The sequence below is a fragment of the Penicillium subrubescens genome, assembly GCF_028828155.1.
Source record: "Penicillium subrubescens strain IBT 31985 chromosome Unknown utg000006l_segment0_segment0, whole genome shotgun sequence".
Classification (NCBI taxonomy): domain Eukaryota; kingdom Fungi; phylum Ascomycota; class Eurotiomycetes; order Eurotiales; family Aspergillaceae; genus Penicillium; species Penicillium subrubescens.
Genome location: NW_026643156.1, coordinates 2,009,390 through 2,031,930, shown reverse-complemented (window position 1 = coordinate 2,031,930; position 22,541 = coordinate 2,009,390). Strand labels below are relative to the sequence as shown.

At 50.5% G+C, this 22,541-nt stretch overlaps 8 protein-coding genes across 8 annotated transcripts; 4 read left to right on the top strand and 4 right to left on the bottom strand.

Moving 5' to 3' along the window:
* Positions 1–979: 979 nt before the first annotated feature.
* On the bottom strand, positions 980–3,362 carry N7473_009222 (phosphoribomutase PRM15; the record flags this gene model as incomplete). Its single annotated transcript, XM_057155161.1, has 10 exons — positions 980–1,158; positions 1,221–1,897; positions 1,953–2,251; positions 2,314–2,497; positions 2,562–2,571; positions 2,626–2,644; positions 2,717–3,036; positions 3,088–3,166; positions 3,250–3,294; positions 3,345–3,362. 10 exons carry the CDS (start codon positions 3,360–3,362, stop codon positions 980–982), a joined length of 1,830 nt encoding a protein of 609 aa, XP_057006291.1.
* A 333-nt stretch (positions 3,363–3,695) lies between these two features.
* N7473_009221 (fatty acid desaturase) lies at positions 3,696–5,444 on the top strand (the record flags this gene model as incomplete). Its single annotated transcript, XM_057155160.1, has 2 exons — positions 3,696–3,898; positions 3,965–5,444. The coding sequence occupies 2 exons, from the start codon at positions 3,696–3,698 to the stop codon at positions 5,442–5,444; spliced, it is 1,683 nt and encodes a 560-aa protein (XP_057006290.1).
* A 268-nt stretch (positions 5,445–5,712) lies between these two features.
* Positions 5,713–7,787, bottom strand: N7473_009220 (ASCC2 family CUE domain-containing protein; the record flags this gene model as incomplete). The annotated part of the gene is made up of 2 exons (XM_057155159.1): positions 5,713–6,601; positions 6,652–7,787. 2 exons carry the CDS (start codon positions 7,785–7,787, stop codon positions 5,713–5,715), a joined length of 2,025 nt encoding a protein of 674 aa, XP_057006289.1.
* A 293-nt stretch (positions 7,788–8,080) lies between these two features.
* Positions 8,081–8,946, top strand: S10a (40S ribosomal protein uS10). The gene is made up of 3 exons (XM_057155158.1): positions 8,081–8,208; positions 8,349–8,572; positions 8,681–8,946. The coding sequence occupies exons 1-3, from the start codon at positions 8,167–8,169 to the stop codon at positions 8,763–8,765; spliced, it is 351 nt and encodes a 116-aa protein (XP_057006288.1). The 5' UTR covers positions 8,081–8,166; the 3' UTR covers positions 8,766–8,946.
* A 254-nt stretch (positions 8,947–9,200) lies between these two features.
* On the bottom strand, positions 9,201–11,215 carry N7473_009218 (FG-nucleoporin nup42; the record flags this gene model as incomplete). Its single annotated transcript, XM_057155157.1, has 4 exons — positions 9,201–10,659; positions 10,716–10,749; positions 11,023–11,109; positions 11,170–11,215. 4 exons carry the CDS (start codon positions 11,213–11,215, stop codon positions 9,201–9,203), a joined length of 1,626 nt encoding a protein of 541 aa, XP_057006287.1.
* A 675-nt stretch (positions 11,216–11,890) lies between these two features.
* On the bottom strand, positions 11,891–12,952 carry N7473_009217 (ELYS family protein; the record flags this gene model as incomplete). The annotated part of the gene is made up of 3 exons (XM_057155156.1): positions 11,891–12,448; positions 12,500–12,729; positions 12,799–12,952. 3 exons carry the CDS (start codon positions 12,950–12,952, stop codon positions 11,891–11,893), a joined length of 942 nt encoding a protein of 313 aa, XP_057006286.1.
* A 304-nt stretch (positions 12,953–13,256) lies between these two features.
* Positions 13,257–17,919, top strand: smc4 (condensin subunit SMC4; the record flags this gene model as incomplete). The annotated part of the gene is made up of 3 exons (XM_057155155.1): positions 13,257–17,501; positions 17,564–17,641; positions 17,696–17,919. 3 exons carry the CDS (start codon positions 13,257–13,259, stop codon positions 17,789–17,791), a joined length of 4,419 nt encoding a protein of 1,472 aa, XP_057006285.1. The 3' UTR covers positions 17,792–17,919.
* Positions 17,920–19,445: 1,526 nt separating this feature from the next.
* Positions 19,446–22,383, top strand: N7473_009215 (uncharacterized protein; the record flags this gene model as incomplete). Its single annotated transcript, XM_057155154.1, has 10 exons — positions 19,446–19,841; positions 19,904–20,050; positions 20,109–20,229; positions 20,281–20,796; positions 20,848–20,938; positions 20,991–21,532; positions 21,596–21,684; positions 21,735–21,805; positions 21,860–21,952; positions 22,011–22,383. 10 exons carry the CDS (start codon positions 19,446–19,448, stop codon positions 22,381–22,383), a joined length of 2,439 nt encoding a protein of 812 aa, XP_057006284.1.
* Positions 22,384–22,541: the final 158 nt, after the last annotated feature.

Below are 22,541 nucleotides of genomic sequence, written 5' to 3'. Positions count from 1 at the left end.
GACATTCAGAGGCACAAAGTCCCGGAGGAGCTTCTTGTTTTCGTACTCGACAAGAAGATTGAGACTGGCAGTACTGACATGGCAGATGTAGATGGTCGCACTTGGAGTGTTTGCATGCTGGTATCGGTGACAAATTGTAAAGGCAGCATCGACTAGTATATTCTGGGCATTCGACTCTCCCGGTAAAGCAGCAACATGGAAGATATTCGGGGGGTCGGTTCCAGTTGTGATGATGAGTACTGGGATCTGCGCGTTGAGCCTTGCTCTGGGCTTCGTGTGTCACACTATTCGCAGAATTTGTTAGTAGGTATCTGTTTTACCTCGCAATATATATTTCAGAAAGAAATACCACTTTTGATAACAAGAGCCGCAATTAGGGCAATTATCTGGGCAACAATAGCGAGTCTCCCGTTTGGCTTCATGCTGATGGTGTGCGCAGCACAACTTATGACAAGGATCGACTTTCTGGGCATGGCGACAATGAACCAAACAGTACATAATTGAGAACTTAAAAAGGAAATGATGCTCCCAAGTTGGGTTAGATGAGGTACCTGAAAGATGTTGAGATAGAGGAGTGGAAATTTGGCTGAATGGACAAGACTACCTACCTACTCTTATACCTAGATCAACAGAGACTCTCCACCGAAAAGGGCCATAATGAGGCTGAAAAATTATCGGCAGGCCTGAAATCCAAAAGCGACACAAAATGCAGTTTGTTCCTTTCCCCTCACAGGGGTCATCGTTTCATTCGCCCATGCCAGCAAGAAAGTAACGATCTTGGCGGAGACCTGCAGAAGCGAGTCACACTCGGGCATCGATGCCTGCCTCATATCCATCTCGGGGCCTGGTTGTCTTTTAAAATAATGGTCAGATGCTACTCAGGATTCGTGTGCAGCATTGTACCTATCGTGGAGCTATGGGACTTTTTTAACATGTTTAATTGACATTGCCTTGTCACAAGCCTAGTTCGTGTACCCCGTCAAACAGACAGCGATTCCTTGTCCACCAGCAAAATAGATCCCGACGAGGTGGGAAGCTCATTATTGTACGTCATGGAAGGGGTGTATCGCTGAACCCATTCCTTCAAAATCGCAAAGAAGGCATCGCAGACTGCCTTCACGGCATCCTCCCGAGAATCGCCACAACACTCGATATAAACTGGCAATTGTTAGACTTCCAAACTATCTAAGGGGAGAGAAGAAGGGGATGGGGGTTCTTACACTTAACCTTCGGCTCGGTACCTGAGCCGCGGAACGTGAAGCGCACTCCACCTTCCAACCACAGCGTAATCATCTGACTAGTGGGGTCTTCGGGCAAATCAGGCTTGTGATCAGACGATGCAGTGTCATATCCTTCAGTCAGGTCTCTCCATCTCAGGATTTTGAATTTGCCAAGCTGCATGTTAGGGAGGAAAGAGCCGCGTCTAATTCCACGGAATAGCTCCAGTGTAAGTTGGGCACTGGGAGATCGGAAATAGTTGTTCAAAGTTTCATGGTGGCCGAACTCTTTGAACAGTTGTTGGAGCTTGTCGAACACGGTCAATCCCTGAGCCTTCCACTTTGCAGCTGCCATAGAGAAGACTGAAAGAGCGGTGATACCATCTTTGTCGTAGCTGACGGCTGGGAACATATAGCCCAGTGCTTCCTCATAGGCAAATGGCACTATCTGTCCGGACTTTTCAAGGTCCTGAGCCACATTGCCCATCCATTTGAAACCGGTCAAAGTTTCCTTGAACTGAATACCCTTGGACTCAGCCATCTTCTGAAGCATTCCACTCGACACGGTGGTGGTGAGAACCGTAATTTTCGACGCGTCTACATCGGAGGTGATGGTATCGAAAAGATGAGAGGCAAAAAGAACTCCAACATGGTTTCCTGTAAGAAGGAACCATTTACCACTGCCATAGTATCAGTCTCCAGCCTATTCAGACAAAGAGATCTCGGGTCCCTTACTCAACTTTCTCAGCCACTGCAAAGCGGTCTGCATCTGGGTCGTTGGCGAAGATCAAAGTCTTGTTTTGTTGATCCGCGACCTGGATTGCTAGATCCAGAGCTCCAGCCTCTTCAGGGTTGGGGAACTTCACCGTTGAAAAATTGGGATCCGGCTGCGCCTGTTGGGGAACAATGTTATACTCTTTATCTTCGTGCATACCCATCTCTTTGAGCAGAGAGCTGATTCGAATCGCTCCTACGCCGTGCATGGGGGTATAGACAAATGGCCGGGGCGGATGCATATGCGACACAGTCGATACCTGGCTCACCAGATTCAGTATCAATTCTATAATAAGAACTCCGATTTGATGAGGTCACCTACCGCATATTCTTTGACTCGACGTTGGAAAGGCACCAGAATCTCTTGGAGAGCTTCTTCCTCAAAGTACTCCCCTGAGCGTCGGCCTTCTTCCCAGGCATTTGGCCAGGGTCCCAAGTTTTCAAGGATTGATTGTGCGATCTCACCATCCTCGGGCCGGTTGATCTGGGCACCATTGCTGGAGTAACTGAGAATTGAAGTTTCGAGTCAGTCTTCTAAAATCTCTCCAGGCTGATCATCGAGGATCATACACTTTGTAGCCTGTAAGAAAGGTCAGCAATTCGTTCCTGGATCAGTACAAGATGCACCTCTCACCATTATCCTGAGGCGGGTTCTATTCGAAATTTCAAGGTCATCGTTAGCAACATTGTACAGTCTACGCAGTGGGTTGTCCATCAAGGCGTACATGGCTTGCAGTCACTACTACACCCGCAGCAGCCTTGAAATGATGCACTCCAAAGGCAACGAGGGGAGTTGGCGCCGACTCGTCGATAAATTTGACCGGAATTTGCAGCGCAATGAAAGCATTGGCAGCAAGCTGAGCAAATTTGTGGGAGTAATGACGCGCATCGTGTCCAATAATGACACCTTTGGAAGCGATCTCCGGGCCTTTGCTTTGAATATGCTTGGCGAGTCCCTGTGAAGCTTGAATCACCGTCAAGCAGTTCATGTAGGTGAAGCCTGCAGCCATACGGCCACGCAAGCCTGCGGTGCCGAATTCAATTCCTAGAGATAGTTAAAGGATTTGCGCTAGGACAGCCACCGGGATCAACGTACGACTGCGGAGGCGCAGCTCCAGTTCTTTGGTGTTATTGGCATCGCGCAGCTGTTCAATTTCCGCGCGAGTCGTGGGGTCCTATATCCGAGTCGAGGCGAGTCGGTGAGATCAGGCAACCAGAAATCGAGAACCTGAAACACAAGATATGGTGCTCTATTTACCTGGTCCCACTGAAGCCATGTTTGAACCAATGATGAAAGCGATTCCTGTCCGAGGTCAGATCTCAGCGGTATGAAAGGGACCAAATGAAGATTACCTGAGCCATGTTGATCATGCCATCAGTTAGTTGGAGAAGTACTGTAGTATTGCAGTTGGTGGGCGTGGGTGGGCGGTGCACGTTGCAATCTGATTGTTGACTGTCGAGTCACGGGCGACCGCGGCCGATCGGTCCCCACTTGTTGACTCCACCTTCCTCCGCCCCTGCTGTCCTTCTGCTGTTCTTCCTTCCACTTGGCTTTCTGGATTAGTATTCCTGTTCTTTGCGAGTCCTGCGATTACCTGTGCATTTTCAGTTCATAGCCATGTTCCCTTGAATTTATTGCCAGTCGTTTCGGACTTTGAGGCCATCTCCAACTCCTCCGCTCGCACTTCGCATCCACCACCGACGATGGACAAAACCACCTCCCGACCTTCCCGGAAGGACACCGTCCTGAGTCGCCGGTATATTGAGGGACAAATCGCAGAAGGAAAGCATGTCATTATCTTCGAAGGCCGCGTCCTGAAAGTGGACGCCTACATGAAATTTCACCCTGGTGGTGAGAAGCCGATGAAGCATATGGTGGGCAGGGATGCCACAGATGAGATCAATGCGTATGTCTCCCCCTGAACAGCCTCATCACTATGGTCACTAATCGATGAAATGATCCTTCACTATAGACTTCACTCAAAAGAGGCCCGCGAGATCATGCTCTCCTACCAAATAGGTCGAATCGAAGGCACCTGGTCGAACTTCCTCCCTCCCATTCAAGGCGGCAAGTTCCGTCCTTACTCCGAAGACGCCTGCTCGGGAGAAGAAGACCTTTCTATTCGAGACAATTCCAGCTCAGAAAGCTCTATACCCCCCTCGCCAATCTTCGATGCGGTTGACTCAAAATCTACAATCCGTCGAAAGAATTCTTCACCTGGCACAGACAGTTCTGCCACGTCCACCCCTCCAAATGAAGATGACGAGCCGAGACCGCATTTCCTGGATGCTCGAACACGAGAGGAGATCCTTTTCGACACTACCAAATACCCATCACTGGATACAGGGATTCAAGAGAGCATCAAACGCAAGTACCGTGACCTGAACGAGCGCATGCTCGCCGAGGGATTATTCGACTGCAACTACATGTCCTATTTCATCGAATGCTGCCGGTACACCCTCTTCGCTTCTCTCTCTTACATTTTCTTGCGCCTCGGCTGGTGGGCAATATCTGGATTTTGGCTTGGTTGCTTGTGGCACCAACTTGTGTTTACTGCCCATGATGCTGGCCATATGGGCATCACGCACAACTTCCATGTTGATACCGTCATCGGCATCATTATCGCCGACTACATCGGCGGATTGAGCCTGGGATGGTGGAAGCGAAGCCACAACGTGCACCATATTGTGACCAACGAGCCTGAGCACGATCCGGATATTGAGCACATGCCCTTCTTTGCGATCTCCCATCGGTTCTTTGACAGCCTTCAAAGTACCTACTATGACCGCAATATGACATTCGATGCTTTTTGCAAGGTGATGCTGAAGATTCAGCACTACTCCTATTATCCTATCATGGCGTTGGCGCGGTTCAACCTCTACCGTCTTAGCTGGGAGTACCTTCTTAAACGCCAGGCTCCAAGGAAAGGTCCCGCTAGGTGGCATGTCTGGCTGGAGTATGGTGGTCAGCTATTCTTCTGGTATTGGTACTGCTATCTCGTGGTATACAAGACCATCCCGGACTGGAGCAGTCGTCTTACATTCATTATGGTATCCCATATTGTTTCCTCCCCGCTCCATGTTCAGATCACCCTCTCTCATTTCGCCATGTCAACGGCCGACTTGGGTATCCACGAGTCCTTTGCCCAAAAGATGTTGCGTACTACCATGGATGTCGACTGCCCTACCTGGCTGGATTTCTTCCATGGCGGTTTGCAGTTCCAGGCCATCCACCATCTTTACCCTCGCATGCCGCGTCACAATCTCCGCCGGGCCCAGAAGTACGTTGCCGAGTTCTGCCGTGACACTGGTATTCCCTACGCCCTCTTCACTTTCTATGATGGCAACAAGCAAGTCATCGGCCGGCTCGGTGATGTGGCAAAGCAGCTCCGTATTCTCGAGGAGTGCCGCAAGTCAATCGCCAAGGAGGGTGTTTTCTCACATCACCACTGAAATGTTTCACTTGTATTCTTGCACAAGCTGCATATGATGAACCACCTCTTCTTCACGTTTTAGATCTTCTAGGTGTTTGGCTGTCCCCCGCAATGACAATGAATTAAACGTCTTTTTTATGTCTAGCAATGGGTTCTCGACTGTACATGTTCGTATTCCCATTCCTCTATCATGAGTATGGAAAAAACCGTAAATAGAAAGATAGCCCATCACGATTCTATGCAAAAACGCCTCAATTGCTATACATGCATCAGCAGCTCGCAAATCATCAGCCTGGCAAACCTCCTCCCCGAGCAATCTTCTTAGCTCGCTGTTGGCGGCGGTTATGGTTCGCCCGACTAGCCTTATTCTGCTCCTTCCGTTGATGCGCCACCGCACTATTCTGTTGTCCCTGCTCGCCAGATTGAGGTGGACGACCACCTCTCCCTCGTCCTCTGCCTCCTCCACGTCCACCTGTACCTCTTCCTCCACGGCCCCGAGCGTAGCCAGATGACCCACCGTCCTCGTCAGAATCCTCTTCTGTGGGATGAGGTTTCCTATACGATGTTGGAGCCAGTTCCGGTTGGTTCAAGGCACCACTGCCCGCTCCACCGAGATCATCAGCTAGCTTGTTCTCGAGTTTCGAGAGTCGCTTAGGATCCTGGAGTAAGATGACGGCCCAGCCTTCGATAGCTTCGTCCGTCATGTTGGTTTCCTGTTTGAGTAAGGTGCGGGGCTGCGAGCGACGGGTTGTAGAGTCCCGTGCAAATATGGCGGGGTTTAACTTGTAGGCGCGTAGGAGGGTCAGATCAATCTGCTCGGCTGCTGCGCGCTGAGTTCGTGCGATTGCATCGGCCTCGGCGTCTGTGCCTGTCGTGGCGCTGTCAACAGTGCCGCCCACGTCTGCGACATCATAGGTATCGTCTCTTTCGTCGTCATCGGAGTCGAAAGTTGCAAGGGCTGAGAGAATGGCCGCCTTGTTGATGGCGTGCTTGCTGCGGTCTGCGAGGACTTCGTCCGCAGTGAGTTCGGGATTGGCACGGCCGAATCGGAGTTTCCCTTCCGCATCTCCTGAGAGACTGAGTTCTGCAATGTCGACATCATCGTCGAAGACATTCCTGCGAGACGGGACTGGCTCTGCGGGGATGAAGGGCGGTGTTGAGCGGGGCTCCAGATGGCTGTGACTGGGTTCTGCTGCAGGGGGAGTTGTTCAGTTCGATCCAGAGACTGGAGTTCTGGTAGGAGTGAATCATCCAAGAGATGTGCAATGACCGTCTCCGGATTGTCGCCATAGGTGTCCAGTAGTCTCACGACAAAAGCAGACCCCAGGTCCGGGAAAAGATCCTGAACCTGCGATACGAGCGACATCTTGTGTGCATGGAGCTCATCGGGGATGACAGGGCCCGTTGATGGTCCTTTACCCTTGTCCACCTTTTTCCGCCTTTGATACCGGTGGTGGAACGGGCTTGTTTCCATTTGATATAGACGAAGGCTGGCGAGAAGGTCCTGGCCTCGTTTTTGAGGATGGATTGTGAGGTGCTTCTCCAATCGCTGTAGAAGATCTGTGCTACACACAAGGTCGGATAGCAGAGTTGCCTCATTCTTCATTCCGGGAGTGCCTACCCCCGCACTGGCCTTGAGACTGAATATTTGGTCCAGCAACAAAGACAAGTTGATGGCTGTCTCCTTGAGTAGGGATACCAGGCCAACATAGACATTGGCGACCAAGATTTTGCGCAGCTCTTCTCGGGTATCCTTTGCTTGATAGGCTTCATATAGAGTATCGAGGTAATCTGACCCAGCCATGAGAATCTGGCCGCAGTTCGGCAAGACTGAAGTCAAAATTGTCAAACGTCGAATGTCTGCGAGAACACCAAGAGCTGCTGTTTTCCCTGCCATAGATAGTTGCTTGATCACGAGTGATTTTGCCTTCTCTATACTAGAAGATATCTTTTCATGATGCATGTCCCAAGCAGCCGATAATGACGCCTTCAACGCTGTGCTGGAAGGATAGCAGCAACATAGATTGCTCAGGAGCTGCCAACTCAATAGGCCTTCGGGTGGATTTGACAGGCTCAGTAGATATCGTCTTGTCGTGAGAAAACAGAGCTTCCGTAATTGTTGAGCCCGAGGTCCGGATTGTAGACCAGAGTCTCCAGCAGCAGCATGTTGATAAAATGAGTCCAGAAATGAGACTACCGAGAGGTCTTCAGTGGCCACATCTTTTAATTTTTGATCCGGAACATTCAGTCGAATTCCAAGCAACGTCATCCATGCATCTAGGCAGGCATCCCAGTCGTTAGATGGAATAGTCCTCCGCACTGCGGGGGAAGGCACTGGAGCCAGAGACGGGAAGTCCGCCATTGACGTGTTGGAGATTCCGAATAAATCAGGTGAGTGGAGAAGATGGATTCAAGTGAAAAGAAAAAGATCGAGAAATTGAAAATAATCAAGATCAAGAAGAGAAGACAACCCGCATCACACACACGAGGCTCACTCTTGTGAGCCAACCTTACTGGTTACTGCATTTGGTCCCCGAACGGGCGCTGACCCATCAAGGGGCTGAGTCAGCCATCTTTACCACAAACGGCTTAGCGTGCGATAACCGAAGCGCCAAGATTTCCCGCACTGAATCTTTTCGCTTCGCTCCACACACAACCTCCATCGGCCATCATCACCTTACCGAACCCAGCAGTTCAGGTCTTGACCGGCATTCCGTCTTAACACCATCAATCAACTCAAGATGTCTTACCAGAAGCCTGAGAAGGAGTTCGGCGAGGGCCCTGTACGTTGAACCCAACAATAAACACTCGCCATATCACATAGCACATACTTCGTCGCCGGCGCATTGCGACGCGCGAGGATGTCGCTGTCGCCAATCACACGCGAATCGCCAATTTTCCAGATTGCTAATGCCCTCTGCAGAAGGTCCACAAGATCCGCATCACCCTCACCTCCCGCAAGGTCGCCTCCCTCGAGAAGGTCTGCCAGGAGCTGATCGACCGTGCTCGCTCCAAGTCCCTGCAGGTCAAGGGCCCCGTCCGTCTGCCCACCAAGACCCTGAACATCTCCACCCGTAAGACCCCCAACGGTGAGGGTTCCAAGACCTGGGACAAGTACGAGATGCGCATCCACAAGCGTCTCATCGAGTAAGTCATCCCGGATATTTCGATATGGACGTGGTGGGGCATTGAAGCCCGTCACGTTCCACCAAATACATGAAGAGCAGTGTGACTAATAGATCTACTTCTTTCTAGCCTCCTCGCCCCCACCGAGACCGTCAAGCAGATCATCATCAACATCGAGGCCGGTGTTGAGGTTGAGGTCACCATTGCTGCTTAAATGCACTAGTTCCGCAATGGGATCAGGGAGGGTCTCGGGATCGATTGTTTATAGCACCGAGCGAATTGCCGGCGCAGAAAAGCGATTGGTCGTTTACTACGAGCCGATATTGGAGTATTGTGGTAGATACCCGCTACAACCTGAAAGACAAAAAAATGGAAACATCTTGAGAAAATAAATACCCTGGACCATTTTGTAGTGGCTACCAGCCGTCGTAATTTGCATTGTCATGGTTTTTGCTAAATAGCACCTATGGTTGCGGAATGCTCTGTGCGGCACACCCGACTCCAAAAACGCCATTGCGGTATCCGATCCACTGGAGACATGTCCTCCAGCTTCCAAGAAAAATAAATGAAAAACGAAACCAAAACGAAAGACCCAACCGCGCAATGTCTGATTAAATTGCTGAACAACCTCCCTTCACCCGAAGAACGACTAGAAGTCATAACTGATGAAGTCCTTTCTTGGGGGAACGGATGGGATAACGCCATCCTTAAAGTATCCGTTTTCGAGGAAGAACTTGTACATCTCCTCGATTTCAGGCGTGTAATCCTCAGGCTTGCCCTGAGAATCACGCAGGCTGGCGTCATCTGGGGGGCCATCCGGGAAATTGATGCGCACCCAGGTCTTGTTGTCTTGGGGGTGAAGGTAGCAGGGGGCATCGTTGACGTAATTCACCGGACGACCCTTCCACATGGTGATACGCTTGGTGTTGGGGTCACGCCGAGTTTCACCCTGTAGTTGCGGAAGAGGATTCAGGTCATTAGGATCATCGATTTTGATGAACGCACGAGGTCCAGCATTAGGCGGCTGAACAGGTACACCCTGCGGAGCGGCAGGCTGACCAAATGGCGAGGGGGCGGGCTGTTGCTGTGTAGAGGGAGCTCCGAAGGGATTGGGTGCCGCAGATGGTTGTCCAAATGGAGTAGCCGCTGGTGCTTGCTGCTGTGGCTGCTGTGGGACTTGGCCAAACGGTGATGCGGTCTGGCCAGGCTGTGCGAATGGCGCAGCTGGTTGACCAAAGCCGCCCGCTGCTGCAGGCTGCTGCTGAGTAGATGGCTGTCCGAATGGCGAGGGTCCAGAGGGTGCGCCGAAGCCTGTAGCAGGCTGGGCCTGAACCTGTGTGAAAGGAGATGCACCCGAGGGCGCACCGAAGGCACCGGCTGCTGGAGCAGCGGGCTGACCAAAGGCAGGTTGACCGAATGCAGACTGGGTACTTCCAGCTTGCGCGAATCCTGACTGACCGAATGCTGGCTTCCCAAATGCAGTTGGTCCACCACCGAGAGCTGCAGGCTGGCCAAAAGCGGCACCCTGACCCAAGGTAGATGGCTGCCCGAAGCCTGATGGCTGCCCCATGGCGGAGGGCTGACCAAACGCTGAAGGCTGCCCTACAGTTGACGGCTGTCCAAACGCAGACCCCTGTTGTCCAAGCGTGGATGGTTGACCAAAGGCCGAAGGCTGTCCGAAGCCCGTACCAGGGGCGTTGGCGGTCCCGAAAGCGCCAGTAGCTGGACCGGCGGGCTGGCCGAATGGCGTTGGCTGGTTTCCGGTAGGGCCTTGAACTCCTGCTGTGATATCATTGCGGTTGGGGTGTTCATTGCCACCGTCAATTATATACTTGACAGCACCGTCAAGGTTGTTCAGGGCGGAGTCCATTTGATTCACAGCCTCTTGCCACAAGCCCTGCGCCTCCTGAACAGCCTGGTTCATGTTTCCCGCGGCTGTCAGTTCGTAGTGGCGGAGACGCATCTCCTCCATACTTTGCTCTCGCTGAGGACCCCCGAACAGCTGACGAGGGACATTGCGAGTTGGCGCGTATGAGGAAAATACCCATTCGGGTCGACCCTTGTTGGGTGTGAGGTCGAGCTTGATATCGTTGGCTGTGACACCGTAGCTGTGTCTTTATATCAGTACATGGAAATACATCGTTTCATGACAGGGAATACTCACTCCGAGGGTGTTTGGGTCGGCCCCGTTGGCTGGCCTAAATGAAGACGCTGGTTAGATGAGGCCCAGGCAGACAGTAACATATTGGCATCAAGTATTTCAATGATTGGGTGGAAAAGCAGAGAAGCGTAAGCTCCAAGTTGAGTAGATGCACGAAGGGAGGGTGATTTTGCAAGTGTGGTGAATGAACAACAGCAGGTGGGATTTAAACTGCCCGTCGAAAAGCACGACAAACATTTTCACCACAGACTTGCACCAAACCTTCCGTGATTGCCTGTAGATGCATCTGAAACACAGAAAAATGACTTACCTCCGAATCCTCCACCGGAGAGTGCGCCGAATCGGTTCCCTGATGCGCCGGCTGTGGCTCGACCTGGGTGTTCATACTTGCAGCGGTCTAACTAGACATCAGCGACCTTTGCCTTAGGCAGCGTACATAGGGTTCTGAGGAACTCACCACCAAACTTGCAGCGACCCTGCTGGAAAAAGGAGCAGACCACCATCTTGAAGCCGTCACGCTCACTGCGTCAATACCCGCGTTTGTCGTGATTGATGTTGAGTCGATCGGGAAAGCGCCCCCTCGACGTGGCACCGAATCTCAATGACCAGCAACTATATCAATGTCGAATTTCTTGAGCTTGCTTTCGGATTAACGGTAAGTGGTAGAGGAGTAAAGGTGTGGTTCGAGGTGAGATGAGGTGTAGACAAGCGAAAGAAGCTGTTTTTTGGAGTTGTCGCGAATCTTATCGGCAGGCTTCTTATCGGTACCGATATCGTCGTTATCGAGGGGCATTCTGTTGAGGTTAAGTATCTACTTCACCGAGTCTAGAAACTGGCGTCTGGCGTCATTATTTGCTAGCATCTTGACATGGAAGACTTCTCTAAGGGCAGTGATTTTTACTTCTAAGAGAGGACAGGTGGAGATGACCTCGCGTCTCCTCACTCAGATGTTGTCGAAGTAACCAGGACAAGCAAAAATATATCTCTCACTTGAAAGTGCTCCATGGCTACCTGCCTCATTTTCTACCCTTTGCTGTTACTATCTACGAGGAGCTTCAGGCTAGATAGGTAATTCGAGAAGATGAAGATCCGTTATCATAAAAACAGCACCGAACTCCAATCACTCATTCAAATCTTATGTTCATTAGAAGATTGTTCATGCTGAGAACCCGAGAACACTAGGAAGGGTAGACGTTCTGTGTTTGGCGCATGCTCTCGCGCAGTGTATCCCAGTTCAACCCGTCTACCTTCTTGCCGCCGAGAGATTCCAGCTCAGTTCCAAGGCCACTCATCTGCCCAATGGCTAAGCGTCGCATCATGACTGTATCCTTTGCTCCCGGGAAGGACCTGGCACTTCCATGCAGCAAGGTTTCCTCAAACCATTCTTCCTCGTCCTCTCCCAATGGTAGACCGACAAGCTCCATCGCACGTTTGCTCCGTGTTTGGCCTGCTGGCGTCTTGTGCACGAACTCGACTAGCTGCTCGAAGTAAGTGCGGCGCTGCGACTCATCGTATTTCCGCGTGAAGTAGAATGCCTCGGTCACATTTGACCGGCAAAGGGTCTCGTAGAAAGCTCGCTGGACCTTCTCGGTGGCCAGAGGAGGAGCGGCGGTGAGGTAATAGGCGATGGCGAGACTATCATCATGCTTGGGAAGTTGTGATAGCGTCAAGACATAGAGAATCTCGTCGGGGAAGGTTGGGATTAGGGAGGGTTCGGCGAGGAACTCGATTGCGCGCTGCGACAGTTAGAAATGTCACAGGGCTTCAGTAAGAGAGGTAAAACGAACTCTAAACTCAAGGCGATCTAAATTCCAGAGTCCCTCGATGAAGAGACGATATTTCTCGGGCAAGTGGCAGTCTTGTGCAAAGTGTGGAGCGGCCTCTGGCGCACTGCGACAGTCTTTGAGAATGTAATAAACCAAGGCCTGCTTGTGGTGGATATCTAGTTCTGAGGAGACGATATGTTCGATGAGCGATCGGAGGTCGGCATTGCTCTTCGGTGGATAGACCTTGGTCACTAGAACAGAGAAGAACCGAGTCAATCAGTCAATTGTCCATTCATCTATGACGCTTTCATTGCCCTTACCTCCTGTGATGCCAGCCAGGCCGAGTAGTCGATCGGCAAAGAGTTGGTTCTCTAGTGCCTTGCGGTTGGAAATGATCTGGTCGACCACTTTCGCGTCGTATGAGTATTTCTTGTTGAAATTGAAAATATGATTGAAATCCTCCCACTGCGCCATCGTGAGCTGTGGTTCTAGACCAGGTTGATGAAAGACGCTAGGAAAGTTGCAGAGCTCTGCAATGCGCTTCACTCCGCAGATGGGTAATATTACGATGGTAATGTTACTAGGCGGTGAGGGCTTTGTTGTGAGCAGAGGGCAGCACCTTGCCTGTTTGGGCGGAACGTAAACAACCCGCTTTCCCGCCTGGACCTCTGCGATCCATCTTTTCCCCCTCATCTCATCATCCTCCCCCCCTCTTTCCAACTCCTACCCCTCGCGCCCATGTATCTGGCGCTGAACTGATCGATCTTTGCGACAAAAAATGGCTTCCATCGCAAAGGGTCGGCCCTCCCGCCGCGCAGCCGCGCGCCGGAGCTATGTGGTCGAAGAGACCTCCGAATCAGAGGACCTCGGCAATGTGACGCCAACGGCCTCGATGCACGATGATGATGACGACGAAGACGAGAGCGAGGAAGAGCAGGATTATACCCCCGTCCCCAATAAGGCGAAGCGCGCATCTGGAAAGCAGTTGACTCTAGAACCCGTCACACCTGCCACCGTGAAACCAGCGCAAAAGTCACGACAGTCAAGAGCATCAATCGCGCCAACAGTAGAAGAGTCGGATACCTCCGAAGCCGAAGAAACGGACGAAAATGATGAGAATGACGAGGGAGTCAGCATTGCCTCCGTGGTGGCCGATCCGGACTCTCCCTCAAACCTGGCGGCATTGAAGCGGAAGAGCGCTGAGCCTGCAGAGGCTGATCCTGGTTCTCCTTTGAATAAGGCGGCATTGAAAAGACAAAGTATGACTCAACCCCTCAAGGGTCGTGGCTCGATCACTCCCAAGTCGACAAAGGGCTCACTTCCCACTCCAGAGCCGTCCGCGTCGCCAGAGCCCACTCCAGCGCGCGCACATCGGGAAAGTGTGCCACCTCTGTCCGACATCACCGAGTCCGCCGTGAACAACTCGTCTCCGTCGAAACAACCCGAAGAGCCCAAGTCCCAAATCTCGATCATCAACCCGAACTCGACTATCCTCGAAAAGCCAATGGACATCGTGATGAAGTCAAGGAACATGGCAATGCCCGCGGCAGCGGAGGAACCAGCGGAACCAAAGCCTCGCATGATCATCCAAAATTTGATTCTGACAAATTTCAAGAGTTATGCCGGCAGGCAGGTTGTTGGCCCGTTCCACGCCTCTTTCTCCTCTGTCGTTGGTCCCAACGGTTCCGGCAAGTCTAACGTTATTGACTCGCTGCTATTTGTGTTCGGCTTCCGTGCTAGCAAAATGCGGCAAGGCAAGATTTCCGCCCTGATCCATAACTCAGCGCAGTACCCCGATCTCTCTTTCTGTGAAGTGGAGGTCCACTTCGAACAAGTTCTCGACCTTGCCGACGGCGGCCACGAAGTAATCCCAGATTCCCATCTAGTTATTTCGCGGCGAGCCTTCAAGAACAACAGCAGCAAGTACTATATGAACAAGAAAGAAACAAGCTTCACTGCGGTGACAACCTTCCTCAAGGACCGCGGCATCGATCTCGATCACAAGCGATTCTTGATCTTGCAGGGTGAAGTCGAATCGATCGCGCAGATGAAGGCCAAGGCTGCCAACGAGCACGACGAGGGTCTTCTTGAATATTTGGAAGATATCATTGGAACTTCCAAGTACAAGACCCCAATCGACGAAGCTGCCACGGAATTGGAATCCTTGAATGACGTCTGTGTTGAGAAGAACAATCGTGTTCAACATGTTGAAAAGGAGAAGACTGCCCTTGTGGATAAGAAGGACAAGGCTCTGGCATACATCCGCGATGAGAACGAACTCGCCGAGAAGCAATCAGCCCTATATCAGATCTACATCAATGAGTGTGCTGATAACGTGCGTGTCACCGAGGAGGCCATCCTCCAGATGCAAGAGCTCTTGAACATGGAGCTTGAGAAGCACGAAGGCAATGAGTCGGGTATCAAGGAACTTGAAAAGGCCTACAAGCGTGGTGTTCGTGAATATGAGAACATGGAGAAAGAGTCGCAGGCCCTGACCAAGGAAATGGCCAAGTTCGATAAGGAAAACGTCAAGTTTGAGGAGAAAAGGAAATTCCTCCTAGGCAAGCACAAGAAGCTGGAGAAGACAATGCAAACCAGCCGCCTTGCTGCTTCCGAATGCCAAAGCCTTGTCGAGAAGTTCACGGATGATATCGAGAAAAAGACCAATGAAACGGCTCAACTCGAGAAAGAGATGAAGACTGAGGAGGAAGAACTGGACTCGATTCGCGAAAGTCTCAAAGGCAAGACGCAGGGCCTCTCCGAACAGATCGCAGTGAAGCAGAAGTCTCTCGAGCCTTGGAACGAGAAAATCAACCAGAAACAATCTGCCATGGCTGTTGCTCAGAGTGAGCTTGATATTCTGCATGAGCGTAGCAATGCCGGTGCTGTCCTGCTGGAGGAGGCCCAGGGCAAGATTGCGACGATCGAGGAAATTATTCAGACCAAGCAAAACGACCTTGAGGAGCGACAGGCCCAGAAGGACACTTTGGAGGCTGAATTGGCGAAGCTGCAGAGCGACTTGAAGAAGTATGCTGCTCGTGAGCCAGAAGTTCGTGCCCACGTCTCCAGCGCTCGACAAAAGGCCGATGAGGCACGGGTCAGTCTGGCAAGCACACAGAACCGTGGTAGTGTCTTGACTGGTCTCATGCGACTTAAAGAATCTGGTCGTATCGATGGCTTCCATGGCCGCCTAGGCAACTTGGGAACTATCGACGAAAAGTACGACGTCGCCATTTCTACTGCCTGCCCTGCCCTTGACAACATGGTGGTGGAGACTGTAGAAGTTGGTCAGCAATGTATCGACTACCTGCGCAAGAACAACCTTGGACGTGCCAACTTTATTCTTCTTGATCGTCTGCCTCGCCGCGACATGTCGACGATCTACACTCCCGAGAGTGTCCCCCGCCTTTTCGATCTGGTCAAACCTAAGGATCCCAAGTTTGCACCTGCTTTCTACAGCGTAATGCAGAACACTCTCGTGGCTAAGGACCTCGAGCAGGCGAATCGCATTGCCTATGGTGCACGACGATGGCGAGTGGTGACTCTGGATGGCCAGTTGATCGATGTTTCCGGTACAATGAGTGGTGGTGGTAACCGTGTTGCACGGGGCGGCATGTCCTCAAAACAGGTTGCAGACACCACCAAGGAACAAGTGGGACGTCTTGAAGCCGATCTTGAGGAACTGGAGCGAAAGTTCCAGATCTTCCAGGAGAAGCAACGCAATGTCGAAGCCAACATGCGAGAGAAGACCGAAGAGATCCCTCGGGTCGACACCAAAATCCAGAAGATCATGATTGAGATCGAAAGTGCCAAGCGCAGTCTCGCAGACGCCCAGCGACGAGTCAAAGAACTGCAAGCCGCCCACAAGCCCTCCAAGTCCGACGAAACTCAGGTCGCTGCTCTTGAGGAGCAGATCGAGGCGATGAAGGATGAAATTGAGGAGCTCAACAGCGAGAAGAGCGGCATTGAAGAGGAGATCCAAGAGCTTCAGAGCAAGATCATGGAAGTTGGTGGTGTCCGTCTCCGTGGACAAAAGGCCAAGGTCGACGGTCTGAAGGAGCAAATCAGCATGCTCAGCGACGAGATTTCCAATGCGGAAGTTCAGAAATCCAAGAATGAGAAGCTGATCGTCAAGCACTCCAAAGCTCGTGATGGCTCCGAGAAGGAGATCAACCAGATTACAGACGACCTGGAGAAACTCGAGGAAGATGTTGAGAACCAGGCCAGCGACGCTTCTGGCTGGAGGCAGAAGGCCGAGGAAGCCCAGGAGGCGCTCGAAGCTAAGAAGGATGAACTTCAGTCCCTCAAGGCAGAGCTTGATGAGAAGGTGGCCGAACTCAACGAGACGCGCGCTACTGAAATCGAGATGCGCAACAAGCTTGAGGAGAACCAGAAAGCTCTTGGTGAAAACCAAAAGCGGAGCCGCTATTGGGAGGAGAAGCTCTCCAGACTTTCCTTGCAGAATATTAGCGATCTTGGTGAGGAACAGGAGTCAACGGATCTCCAAACATACACCAAGGATGAGCTGGACGCGATGAACAAGGAGTCTCTCAAGGCAGTTATCGCTGCTCTGGAGGAGAAGGTGCAGAACGCGTCTGTTGATCTCTCGGTCATTGAAGAGTACCGTCGCCGTGCCGCCGAGCACGAATCTCGATCTGCAGACTTGGCTGAGGCTCTATCATCGCGTGATGCCGCCAAAGCTCGCCTCGATGGCCTCCGCTCAGCCCGTTTGAACGGCTTCATGGAAGGATTCGGCATCATCTCTCTTCGTCTGAAGGAAATGTACCAGATGATCACCATGGGTGGTAACGCCGAGCTGGAGCTGGTCGACTCTTTGGATCCTTTCTCTGAAGGTATCCTGTTCTCAGTCATGCCCCCGAAGAAGAGCTGGAAGAACATTGGAAACTTGTCTGGTGGCGAGAAGACTCTCTCCAGCTTGGCCCTTGTGTTTGCTCTACATCACTACAAACCGACCCCGCTCTATGTCATGGACGAGATTGATGCGGCTCTGGATTTCCGCAACGTGAGTTCATTCCCCCGTCCCTTTGTTTATTCGAGCTGGAATCTAACGAGACACCTACCTAGGTTTCAATTGTCGCCTCTTACATCAAGGAACGGACCAAGAACGCACAGTTCATTGTCATCTCTTTGAGAAACAACATGGTAAGCCTAGTTCTAAATCTGCAAACCATTGAATCATTGACTAATTTCTCCCAGTTCGAACTTGCTTCTCGTCTCGTTGGTGTGTATAAGGTCAACCACATGACCAAGAGTGTAACGATCGAAAACAGAGACTATATCGAGGGCCGGTAACGACTAGAGGGATGAGTTTGCATGTTCTTCGTTTTTTCTGCATCCATGGATATAGGTTTCCTGGCTGGATACGGTTGCCTCTTGTTTTGTTCTGATGATATCATGGGTTAGGAGTCTTTGAATCTTTGAATGAATTCTTTTCTATCTTCACATTTACTGGTTGTCATTGGGATAAGTAGAAAACTTCAGTATGGTCCTCGATATTGTGCCTCTGCTAGGAAGCTGCAGACGACGGAGACTGGAGGTATCCTCATGGACGGAATGGGGGTCGGAAACCAGAGAATACCAATCCAAGATCTCTGCGCCTAAGTCTCTTTAGTTGACCCTTTTGAAATTAACATAACTTATGCTTATACTATGCAATACACACAGGTTTCTTTACACCCAAGAATTATAGTCTACTCCTATGTACTTTTAAACGAAGGAAATAATCTAATCAAGTATAGTGGATTGTGATAACGCGACCAGGTAGGATTTGTTAATTTTCATCGATAAAGAAAGATGTGTAGCAAGATGTGTAGAAAAGACATTTAGAAAGACATGTAGAACATGGGGCACAGTGTCGGGGCCCTTGTCTTCAATGTGACCCAGAATTGTTAGCCTTTGGCACTCCAGCATAGGGATAATGATGAGGTCCATAAGCTGTTACTTACCTTGCTCCATCAGCCCAGGCATCCAGGCTCTGCCTTATCCAGTCGCCAATTTTCCCACCATTTCACTTTGCTCCATATTCTCCAGCAGAGGAGGGCGATCACTCCGAGCCCCAATGTTCCAAAAACCACGTGTTTGACATTCGGACTCATGGAATAGGAAGCTACAGACGTAGTGACGACGTAAATAGGACATAATATCTTACCTATTACTCGAGTTCAGCTGAGAAAGTCAATGTGCGTCTACGAAGCGTGTATCAAAATGGTAATTGATACTGTAGAGTATAGGGGATGAGCGAGTGGATATACATGTTAGCAAGCAAGATCCGGAAATCGCCAGATTGTTTACCTCGCTCAAATATACTACCTCCCCAAAGCAAGTCACTTGCCGATCCGCAGTGGACGATTTCATATTGATAATGCCTCGTGCAGCCACTTACGGTTATACCCTGTTCTGTATGTCCAGACTACCACCCATGTTTGGCCCCGCGCTGGCTCTCCGCACTGATGACCTACAAGCTTCGACCAAGCCCTCTTTGCGGGGATGTTCCAACCTCCAACTATGCTTGTGGACGCTATATTATTTTTTATCCGGTGTTACATTTCCCTTTACTCCGTTGACTAGTAAAAATGTCGATCAATATGTCATCATGCTTGATTACCCCCACGGAGCACTGCCGCCACTCCTGGTCTTCTGGGATGCCGTGTGCATTGATGCGGGGTAGCTCTGCAGTAAACAAATGGACTATTATACGCAAGGGATCGTCCCTTCATTGGATCCATTAGGTTGTATTTTCGGCCAATTCTAGATCTTCAGGGTTACACTACTGCAAGGGAAGGAAAAAACGTCGGAGTTCGCTGTGTGCTGGAATGCAGCTGTATAAGAAGGCTGGGACGCACGACCTTCAAATTCCAAACACCAATTTCTTGACTTCCGGCTTCTTCCTCAACATTGATTTGTAGAGAGATCTGAGATTTTATGAAAATTGTTTCTTCTATTAAAAATGCTCCTACCTTCGAGACTAGCCCTTACCCTAGTGGTGATATTACTCGCGGGCACCACCTCAGCCGCCAAGGTAGACTTGTCCCAATATGTGAATCCACTCATAGGCTCTGAAGGCCCTGTTTCGGGCTCTGGCTTTGGTGGTGGTGATATTTTTGTTGGTGGTGCGCGTCCTTTCGGCGTCGCGAAGGTCGGAATTGATTCGACAGCAGCGAATTGGAGCACTGCTGTGCTGAATGGAGGTTGGACGCCCGATGGAAACGTAACCGGAATCAGCATGATGCATGAGAGTGGGACTGGTGGTTCTCCTAAGTATGGTTTGATATCGCAGATGCCTTTGACCTCTGTGGATGGTCCAGTCAATATTCTCGACAATACAACCTATAGCCAGAAAAGGGTGAGCTAGTGGGTTATTTGTTGAAGAGGACCCTAAGAAGCTAACAGGTGCTTTGGTGTTAGATTGGTGATGATATAGCTCGTGTGGGATATTATAAGACCCAGTTGAAGAGTGGCGTCGCTGTTGAGTTGTCTGCATCTCGACATGCTGGCATTATGGAATATTCTTTCCCAGAGAGTGAGAAGCACGTGCTTATTGATGTTTCTCATGTATGTTGCTTCAATGAGTACATTAATTCTCGAGTATCAACTGACGGGATTTTCCCAGTATCTTCCTGGATCTCCCGGTGACGCGAATGGCCAATTCTACACCGGTGGAGAGATTCAGATTGAGGATGATGGGAAGGCATACAGTGGTTATGGCACGTATGTCGGTGGATGGAACAATGGTAAGATTCCACGATAACTTACGAGAGATGCAACTAATCTCAGTAACCTAGGCGCCCCCTTTACTGTTTACTTCTGGGGAGAATTTGCCGAGAACGCAGACAATGTACGAACATTTTCTGGGATCAACACGGATCCAATACCACGATACCACAACCTTGCAAATGGTGGTATAAGTGAGCCAATTTATGGGAATGACACGAGAAAGGCGGTCTCTGGGCCAATGAATAATCGGATTGGTGTCCTTTTCAGCTGGAAGGAGGGACCTGCTTCGTCCATCACCTCCCGCGTTGGCATTTCTTCCATCTCCACCGAGAGGGCTCGGTCATATATTGAGAAGGAGATTCCGTCTTGGAAATTGAACGACACAGTCAAAGATTCTGTCAAGGAATGGAATGATGATGTGTTCCAGAAGATCCAGGTACCGCTGGACGACTCGGCTAATATGACTCATGTCCGTCTGTTGTACAGCTCGTTGTACTTCATGCATTTGATGCCATCTGATCGGACGGGTGAGAATCCGCTGTGGAACTCAGGGGAGCCGTTCTGGGATGATTTCTATACAATGTGTGAGTACTACCTCTCTTGAGTTATTCCCTCACTTTCTAACGATAGCGTAGGGGATATCTTCCGTTGCACGGTCAGCTTTTACCACATCTTCCAACCCGAATACTACGAATCTATGATCCGAAGCTTGATTGATATCTGGAAGTATGGCAATCATTGTAATGATTCTCAATTCCACCTGCTGACATCACGCAAGACATGACGGTTATATGCCCGACGGCCGATCCGGCAATTGGAATGGTCTTGTTCAGGGCGGATCAGACGCAGACAATGTTCTCGCTGACGCCTACGTCAAAGGCCTCCGCGGCGCTATCAACTGGACTGAGGGGTATCTCGCAATGAAGAAAGACGCCGAAGTAACTCCCTATAACACATTTGACCCCACAGATTTGACTGCCAGCACAAAAGAAGGCCGTGGTGCCCTCGATGACTGGAAGGAGCTGGGCTACGTTTCTGAAGACCACAATACGCGGTGCATCTCTCGCACCGTTGAGTACAGTCTGAACGACTTCGCGGTTAGCCAGGTAGCTGCTGGGGAAATGCCGGAGGACCGAGAAAAGTATCTCAACCGATCTGCTGGGTGGCAGAAAATCTGGGACTCAAGCGTGAGCAGTCTAAACTTTACGGGCTTCTTGGCCCCGAAGCTCTCAAATGGGAAGTTTAATAGCAGTGGTTATGACCCGCTCTACTGCTATGATTGCGAGTGGTCATCCTACACTTATGAGGGCATTCCATGGGGTAAGATATAAATCGTATTTGACGGAGAAAAAGAATAGACAGAACGATGCTAAATGCTTCTAGAATACTCATTCGTCATTCCTCACGACTGTGAAACCCTCATTGAGTTGATGGGTGGCCCTGAGACTTTTGAGTCTCGTCTAGATTTGATGGTAAGTGCGGTACAGTGATGATAGACTCAATGCCTAATAATGGTGTCTAGTTCAAACCCAATATGTCCGTCCAGAACCTCGGAGCAAATGGTGCAGGCATCACCACGTTGATCAATATCGGGTAAATGACTTTGGATCTTATCGAAATAAAACCTTTGCTCATAATTAAAAACAGGAATGAGCCAGACTTTGCAACACCGTACCTGTACAACTATATCAACAAGCAGGCCAAAAGTGTCGAGCGATCTCGCAGTCTTGCTGACCAATAGTATGGTCCCAGAGTGGTTGAATATTTGAGAGTTTGCATTGCTAATTATTCCCCACAGCTTTAAAGACGCCGCGTATGGAGTTCCAGGCAACAGTGATGCTGGTGCAATGAACTCCTGGCTTTTGTGGCAGATGCTTGGAATCTACCCCATCGTAACACAGCCTGTGTACCTGATCTCCTCTCCTTGGTTCCCTGATCTAAACATGACAGTCAGTGGAAACAAGACGCTGCGTATCTCTGCAACTGGATTGGTTAATGGATACTATGTCCAGAGCGTGAAGATCAATGGGAAAAAATGGACCAAGAATTGGTTCGAGCATGACGACGTCATGACTAACGGCGGCCACATTGAGTTTGAGCTTGGCCAGGATGCGAAAGCTTGGGAATCTGGAGAAGTGCCACCCTCGCCAGGACACGTACAGCTGGAGTAGCGGTGCTTCCATAATAGTCAGTTGTAGAATGGATGAATTGGGGCTGAACCGAACAATTGAATCTACATCCTCATTTCGATAGATGGCCATGATCAATATCTTAGTTAGCCTCAATTCACCGCAGCCGCAAAGGCAAAGATCCATATGGGCGTATGACC

Excerpts from the sequence above, each read along its gene's own strand:
- S10a (XM_057155158.1), top strand. The coding sequence starts at position 8,167 with ATGTCTTACCAGAAGCCTGAGAAGGAGTTCGGCGAGGGCCCT. Across the intron at positions 8,209-8,348 it reads AGGAGTTCGGCGAGGGCCCT|AAGGTCCACAAGATCCGCAT; the intron begins GTACGTTGAACC and ends TGCCCTCTGCAG. Across the intron at positions 8,573-8,680 it reads ATCCACAAGCGTCTCATCGA|CCTCCTCGCCCCCACCGAGA; the intron begins GTAAGTCATCCC and ends ACTTCTTTCTAG.